The sequence below is a fragment of the Heliangelus exortis genome, chromosome 2 (assembly GCF_036169615.1).
Source record: "Heliangelus exortis chromosome 2, bHelExo1.hap1, whole genome shotgun sequence".
NCBI classification, from domain to species: domain Eukaryota; kingdom Metazoa; phylum Chordata; class Aves; order Apodiformes; family Trochilidae; genus Heliangelus; species Heliangelus exortis.
The window spans coordinates 109,045,780-109,054,384 of NC_092423.1; the positions used below are offsets into that span (position 1 = coordinate 109,045,780).

Sequence of the window (8,605 nt, forward strand, 5' to 3'; positions counted from 1 at the left end):
TAAAAAATCATGCCCTTCACATTGTCAAGGAACTGCACAAGAAGATCCATAACCAACCCTATTCAAAGAAGCTCTAGCATGGTGAGGAAGCTGATTTCTACGTATTTTTTGTGTAGATGGGCCTACAGTTGGTAAAGAAAAAGACAGCGGGATGGTGCACTGAATCTATTTGCTTGTTTTCAATGTGTGTTTTCAGAGGTGTCAGCAGCCCTTTAAAGATCAAACAGTAGACCAAATTCCAATGCAGCTGGAGCTCTGCCAGCATACCTAAATCTCTGGGGAACACAAAGAAACTGCTCCAGGCACAACAAGGCAAACAGATCAAAAGTGGGCTGCAGTTTCCATGAGGGATTCTAAACAGGGGTTTGGGACTGCATACACTAAACAGTTGTGTGATCCAGTATCCTGACACATAAGAGGGGAGATATTTCATAGAAAACCCAGTTCCTCCCTCTACAAAACAACCTTTTTAAGAACGGCTACCCTAGATTTACAGCAAATAATTCAAATCACAGATATATCTTTGCAATTAGTATTCTATTAAAACACAGATGAATAAACAAAAATAAATACATATTAGTGCATATATGTGTACATATGCATATCCTACATATAAAAATAAGATAAGCATTTCAGAACAAGAACATTTCTTGGTAAAACAATAAAATGAAATTATGCCACTGGGGTTTGCACTTTTGTGAAACTCAACAGGGCATAAAACTCTTTATATTTGCTGTATTTGTCCCAAAAATGGTCTCATGAAGCTTTGTAAATTCATGGGTGCAATACAGCACTCAAGGCTACGTACAATTACACCATCATTGGAAAGAGGTCCTGCAGCAAGTAGTATCAAGTGCAACATCTCTATGATGTTATTTCATTATGTTGCTGTCTTATTAGCATATGATCTATAGAAGGAAAGTAATGATTACAGAGCTCTTGAAATGCTGCATTATGTCAGCTACAATTACAGCAGGATGAGGAATAAGAAAAGGTTTGCATTGAAAGACAGTCAATTTTGTAACTCAGTCAGCCCACAGACTTCTTACACATGAACACAGTGACAGAAAATGTAAGCGTAATGAATGGTTTGACTTATTCCACATATTTTTCAACAACTTTTAATTACATCCCAATCTTCCAAGCCATCAGAGTGATATGAAGAAGACTGCAAGATTTTGTTTGTAGAACAGTGGGCTGTTGACTCACCGGTTTTACGGAAGAAGGGCTTGATAACACTGAAATGGTTTGAAAAAACTGGCTACAACAGATAAAACTGATGAAACCTGCTTTTAAATAATGTTTGGAATTAAAACTTAGGAAAAAAAATTCTGCAAAATCACTGTACTCAACACATAGCAGATTACAGTGAGACTTGATGAACTTAAAGGTCTTATCCAACCCAAATTATTCTATGATTCAAAATGCCCATGTACAAACACATAATCATAGAATAGTTTGGATTGGAAGGGACTATTAAAGGTCATCTAGTCCATGCCCCCTGCAGAAGGCAGGGACATCTTCAACTAGACCAGGCTGCTCAGAGCCCCATCCAACCTGACCTTGAATGTTTCCGTGGACGGGGCTTCTACCACTTCTCTGGGTAACCTGTTTCAGTGTTCACCACCCACATAATAAAAAAATTCTTCTCTATATTTAGTCTGAATCTACACTCTTGTAGTTTGAAGCAATTACCTCTTGTCCTATCACTGCAGATCCTACTAAAAGGTCTGACTCCATCTTTCTTACAAGCTCCTCCTCAGGTACTGCAAGACCACTACAAAGTCACCCTGGAGCCTTCCTTTCTTGGGCTTGAACTACACCAACTCTCTCAGCCTTCCCTCACAGAAGAGTTGCTCCAGTCCTCTCACCATCTTTGTGACCTTCCTCTTGACCCACTCCAAAAGCTCCATGCCTTTTCTGTGCTGAGGACTCCAAAAACACAGTACTCCAGGTGGGGTCTCACCAGAGTAAAGTAGAGGGGAAAAATAATTTCCAGATAAATATGCAAATAGAGTCTCCTGACTTGAATTTTCAAAAGTAATTAAAATACTTGTGCTACTGGAGCTGAAAGCAAAATTTCTATTCAACTGATCCACTGTGTTTCTAAACCTCAGTTACACAGGTAGACTTGGGAATGCATGAACACTTAGCAGAAATCCAGCCTTGTATTCTTCCACCTTGGACTGGTCCTAAACTTCCAGAAAGTAATTTACTATACTCGACACACTTCGTTCTTTTTCTAGAAATCAGCATGAGAGAAACAATCAGACCTTGAAACATGATCATCCTATGATCATGTCTGATCTTGTGTCTCTAACCTACTAAAATGAGGGATGTGAGGTAACTTGAGAGGTCTTCCAGTCTACAGCATTCACTTAATGCAGGATCACGTTTAGCAGACATTCAGGAAGCAGATCAAGTTACCACGAGGTAACAAGCCCCTGGCTTCCAATTCCTTGTGATAAACGACCATGTCGGCAGATTAAAATAGAACACATTATCCAAAACTCTGCTAAAAAAGGTGCAAGCAACTTTTAATTTACACTCAACACCAGATTTTAGATCCTCTCTGAGAAAAACTGGAGCATTTTTTAAGACTGATAAGATGACCACATAGTCCTCCCAAGGACATCTTCCAGGACTTAAAACAGCCTTAGAGACACGAGGCTACCATTGCATCTGCCTTAACTTTCTCTTCGTGCAGCCAAAACTTATGTATTGTCTTTGTTTAAAAGGGCATGCATGAAGATTATCTGGCTTCTGTGTTCTTACTCCCACAGTACTCAGACTGTTTCTCACCGTTTATCTTTTTTAAGCTTCTTAATATTCCTAATGTCATTTTGTGACTGTAAGACTGTGTGCCAAAGCAAGCAAGACATATTATTCCAGCTGATACCTGATTGGTACATCAAGTCCAGCAGTATATGTAACCCTTTGACATATCTTGACACCTCACACTTAGGAGCTTTTTTCTCCTTCTTACAGCTGCCACTACAATGCTGACATGCTGATCCCCAGGTATCTTTTTTGCAGTGTTATCTCCGTGTTTATGTTAAAAATTGTTGGGTTTTATTTCCGCTATGCAATCCTGTTTACTGAATTTCTTCATGTTGGTTTCTAGCCATTACAAACCTTTTTCAAAAACATTTTAGGCCTAGCCTTCAATGTGCAAAATGAAAATTTTGCAGAAGCAGTCTCCTACTTGTTAATGAAAGTATTGAACAGCATTGGAATAGAGAGACAACTCTACAGATGGGATATCATTTGATAGAACCTTCGACTTTGATAGAGAATTTAAAATTACTCTTTAGAATAATGTGGTTCCATTTTACACTGATTTCAGCTTACTTACCTCTACCTACTTTGGATACAAGAATGTGGGACACTACCAGAAATCTCACTGAAATGAAACCATATGCACATCATTTACTGCCCTCCTCCCCCCTCTTCACACAGGGAGTTACCCTCTTAAAACTGTCTCGGGATGGAAACAGGTTGGACATACCAAGATGAAAATGTGGAACCTTAGACCTTATTTTTTAATGTTATCTCTGATCTTTTAAGTCGTATTTCCCAAATCCTGTTCTTTGATTCAAGCCTCTATAGTCTGTCCTTAGATCTCTTTTATTCTGAAAGAGGACAAGGTGTCAAAAGTTTTCTGGCTTAGAAAACCCCAGCACTCAGGTGCCATAGAAAAGCTGATTCAAGGCAGATTTGCAAGAGAAACCCTAAGATCACATTGCTGTGAAGTGGCAACAGCAACAGGAACTCATCATTAACATTATTGCATTCTGGTGAGATGAGAAGGATAAAAGTCAAAATCAAATTCTGCTTTCATTTATACTCATCACCTGGCTGTCTCGGAGCTGCTTGTTTCCAACAGAAACCCAACCAGGCGGAAAGAGGCAGCTCTCTAATTCCATGGGTGCTCTGCTAGGACTGCAAAATGCTGATAACAGAAATAGGCATGGCATGACCAGAGTGCTACAATTGCCATTGGCTGTGGCATTTTTTTCACTGTGGCCTCCAGATCCCAGGGCACAGCACAAAATCTGACTATCAACTGCTTCTGCCCTAAAGTTGCAGCAGCCTCCCTACACATACAACAGTCCTGAAATCAGTACCTGCCCCACAGGCAAGATGATGGCAGAAATACCCCAGCAGCAATACCCAGGGTTGCATTAGATCTGTCTCACTGTCTCTCCACTGGTTCTCTGTGAGCTTTTCAGCAGAAAAAGGAAACAACCTCTGAATCCCCACTAATGTGCAGAATAGACCAACAGGATAGAGTTTAACAGCCAGCCTGAATGATCCAATGTCCCTGCTACAAGGATTTTAGGAGGCCTTACACTGAACTGGTTCCAATATGATACCATGGAATGAATGTACTGGTTATACTTGCATGTTCCTAGTACATCTGGTTTAGGTTAATTCAAAGGGAACCAAATTTGTGTGCTTCAGGGTCACTCTCAATGAAACCAAAGCTTGACAATAAGAGAAAATTTGCTTCAGAAGTGTAATATACATGCATCTGACAATGCTAAAATGTGTTGAAGTCTTTGCATTCATTATGTTTGCCATTCCTTTTACACAGAACTGCACTGGGGTTTGTTGCCAAGGCCCTCCTCCAACTGCAAACACGAGACAGAAAGTGGCTGAGACACACAATTGCAGCATTCATGGCAGAGAAATGAGCTCAGCTGTGTGAAAATCTTGAAAACTGAGCAGTATTTTTTTCCAGGCAAAATTTACCTTTTTCAAATGGAGCTGATTACACAAATTACTCTTTTAAGCTGTGTTGTGATTAGCTCCCAGTTACCTGTGGATAAATTGTCCAAAATGCAGAGCATATTGAGCTACTGATACTAGTGCAAATATAGTCATAGAATCATAGAATGGCCTGGGTTGAAAAGGACCTTAAGGCTGCTGATACACATCAGAAAGATGGATGCCTCTACCTAGTCTCCTAGGCACACTTCAGGTCTGAAAGCAATACATTTTTTAAGCTCAATATTGAACACATGCCAATAAATCCTCCCAGAGATTATCATTGCTAACCCATGTATCCCTCTGTTGTACTCCAGAACTAGGTCCATCAGGAAAGACACTACAGACAGCCACGTGGTTGTAAAAAGGGATAACTTGTATGTGGGGGGGGGGGGGCAAAGTATTGTGAGTTCAGTGCCCTTCCTGTTGACTTGGCAGCGATCTTCTCTGCAAGGCTGGGAAGCTGGAGGAGGAGGAAGAGGTGAGGCCTTACTGTGAAGAGGAGAACTGAGGTGATGGCAGCCAGAGGGCAATAAGATGTTGGAGAGTACATCTCAGGCCTGGTAGGTGGTGAGAACAAAGCTATGGTTGTGGTAGCAGCCTTAGGCTTGGGAGGGCAAGGTGAGGAGGTAGGGAGGAGATCACGGCAGCGATTAGTATCTTCTTAGTATGCTGTTTTTTGCATTTTTGGAGGACTTTATCTCTTGTTAGCAGCAAGCACTTCAGGAATGGGAAGCCCTGCCAACACTTGCCACGTCCTCCTGCAATCTACAGCACTAGGAAGACAGTGCAGATACCCCACCAGCTCAGCAGTACTGACCTCATGCTTCTGTATTTCTCTGGGCGCAACTTGTGTCATTTGGATTAATTTATTTATTTCCAGGATGCACCAGTCATGAGTCACTTGGTATAAGAGAGAACTGACTATTTGATTTCACCTTTCTAAAACCTGTACTTACCATAGTTTTCCGGTGTGGTTGAACAGATACTTCTTGAATGTGCTGGCCAATTCCTGCATTTAAGAAAACTATCTAGCATATTTTCTGGCCTTTGCAGTGCTCCCAAGAAACAAAAATAATCTTAATATACTCAGCTGAAATGTTATACATATGATATAGATACACAATTCTGTCTTTTGGAAATCATTTGCATTATAGTTCATAAGTAGTATACGATGATTTCAAGATTTTTTTTTTTAAATCCTATTTTGATTCTTCCCCATATGCATTTGTTTGCAGCTACTTTGATTCAAGTGATACAGAAGAATGTAATGTATTCTTTGTATTTGTACTACACACTCAAATACTTTAGGCAAGTTACTTAAATAATGAAGTCTGTTTATGCTAAAAATAGCTTTTTCTTTTTCCTCTGGTGATCTCAGGTGATCTGCAGCTTCACTATTCAAGCACAGGCCTGTGCAACTTACACCCAGTGGCCAGCTGCAGCCTGCAGCATGTTCTATCCCACTCACACTGGGGATACACAAACAGGTTGGTACAATTTAACAAACTGCTGTGTGTAACAAGCTGCTGGTTAAGTAACCTGCAGAAGGCTTTTAAAACCACAGTTACTCCACCACCACTCACCCTGCAGTGAGCAGGTAGAACTCCTGGCCTGGGGAAGGGAAGGAAGGGCTTGGCAGGAGCCTAGAGCAGCCAAATACCCTGGTTGGGGCCAGGCTGGGACAGTGTGTGGTGAAAGTAAGAATGAAAGAAGCATAGGGAGCATGGGGTAAAGAATGCTTTGGGAAACTGAACATAAAAAGTTGGGCATTACAGTGGTGGAAGGTGCTGTCCCCCCCCGTGCCTGTGCTAGGGAGCAGGGTGAACGTGTGTGAAGAAGGTGACACGGCCCATTCTCCAACATCTGCACCTCAACTAAACCAAATTCTGATAATCCCCTTCAACTCATCTGCAGTGTCCTGGGAACAAAACTCAGGTTATGTCATAAGCTCGTGACATAATGTGAGTAAATAAAAATATCTAATCATCTACCCATTCATTTGAATTCTGCAGGACAGTTATTTACAGATACAAGGTTTAGTTAAAATTATTTAAAGCAATGTGGGTTTTTGCAGGCTTTCTTATTTAGTTCCCAAAGCCAAAGCATTCCTGCATAAAAGGAATTTGCACAGAATGCGACAAGCAACATCAGAGCACACTTTCAAACAGAAATACTGAATTACATCCAGCCTGTGTTTTTTTCAGTACTGTGCAGGGCTTTTAAAGATGTTGCTTCTCAAAACCAGGGAGACCTTAGAACTGCCTTCCAGTATCTCAACGGGGCCAGCAGGAAAGCTGGAGAGGGACTTTTTACATGTAATGATAGGGCAAGGGGTAATGGTTTTAAAACGAAAGAGGGTAGATTTACGTCAGACGTTGGGAAGAAATCCTTTACTATGAGGGTAGTGAGACACTGAAACAGGTTTCTCAGGGAAGCTGTAGATGCTCCATTCCTGGAAGCATTCAAGGCCAGGCTGGACGAGGCTTTGAGCAAGCTGATCTAGCGAGAGGTGTCCCTGCCCACGAAGGAGACTGGAATTATCTTTAAGGTCCCTTGCAACCCAAACCACTCGATGATTAAACGAAAAGCCGGTTAACTTGGTTTCCACGGAGACCTGCCGCTTCTTGAACACCCGGCTCCTACCCTCATACTCCCTTGATGTGCGGGAGACCCCCGGGCAGGCAACGACCACCCCGGCTGCAGGGCTGGGCTGACCGAGCAGGCACAGGTGGGAGCCGGGCGGAGGGATGGCCGGGCCGGCCGGGGGCCGCCGGCAGCACAAGGCTGAGCGTTCAGCCGCCGCACAGCCGAGCCTTCAGAGACGCCGAACCGGGAGGAACAGCCGCAACGAGGGCCGCCGTGCCCGGGCGGACCCACACCGCTGCCCCCTGCCCGTCCCCCGGCTCGGGCCGTTACCTTGTACCGGCGGAAGCCGTCCAGCTGCTGGGCGCTGACATACCGCCACCGACACATCGCCCCGCTCTGCTCCGCGCCGAACCGAGCCGAGCCGCTCTGCGCCGGAGGAAAAGAGGGAGGGAGGGAGTGAGGGAGGCGGCGGGACCGGGGGCGGGGGGAGGGCGGCTCCCCGGCCGCGCCCCTCCGGCTGGGGCCTGCCCCCCGCTGCCGGGCATCTCGGGGGTGGCGGTGTGCCCGGGGCAGGGCTGCCCACCGGGGCTGGGCATCTCGGGGGTGGCGGTGTGCCTGGGGCAGGGCTGCCCTCCAGGGCTGCGCATCTCGGGGGTGGCGGTGTGCCTGGGGCAGGGCTGCCCTCCAGGGCTGCGCATCTCGGGGGTGGCGGTGTGCCTGGGGCAGGGCTGCCCTCCAGGGCTGCGCATCTCGGGGGGTGGCGGTGTGCCTGGGGCAGGGCTGCCCTCCAGGGCTGGGCATCTCGGGGGTGGCGGTGTGCCCGGGGCAGGGCTGCCCCCCGCTGCCGGGCATCTCGGGGGTGGCGGTGTGCCCGGGGCAGGGCTGACCCCCGGTGCTGCGCATCTCGGGGGTGGAGGTGTGCCCGGAGCAGAGCTGTCCCCCAGGGATGGAGGCTCCCGCCAGCCTACGCCCGTGAGCCCGGGCATTTCTCCGTGGCTCTAGAGCGCTTCTCCGGACCCGGTGCCGGCCTGCCCTTAGCGTCTGTTGTAGACCTTTCATTTCCGATCAGTGCAGGGGAGAGGCTGCGGTAGCCCCCCCGTAGTCACAGGCAGCCCTAATCCAAGTAATGCTGCTGTACCGGGCCCAAAAACTGGTTAAAGGTGTATGAAAGGTTTTCTGGTTAAAGGTGTGTTAAAGATTCCATGTTTATAGCATGTGCGAAGAAGATGTGCCTGTGGGAACAGGT

At 45.4% G+C, this 8,605-nt stretch overlaps 1 protein-coding gene across 2 annotated transcripts in view; it reads right to left on the reverse strand.

Moving 5' to 3' along the window:
• LOC139793176 (ethanolaminephosphotransferase 1-like) overlaps positions 1–7,809 on the reverse strand; it is a 55,600-nt gene extending 47,791 nt beyond the window's left edge. For both annotated transcript variants that reach the window (XM_071737503.1, XM_071737502.1), the window contains exon 1: positions 7,690–7,809. In XM_071737503.1, coding sequence (XP_071593604.1) covers positions 7,690–7,746 — 57 coding nt within the window. In that variant the 5' untranslated portion in view covers positions 7,747–7,809. The remainder of the gene's footprint in view (positions 1–7,689) is intronic.
• Positions 7,810–8,605: the final 796 nt, after the last annotated feature.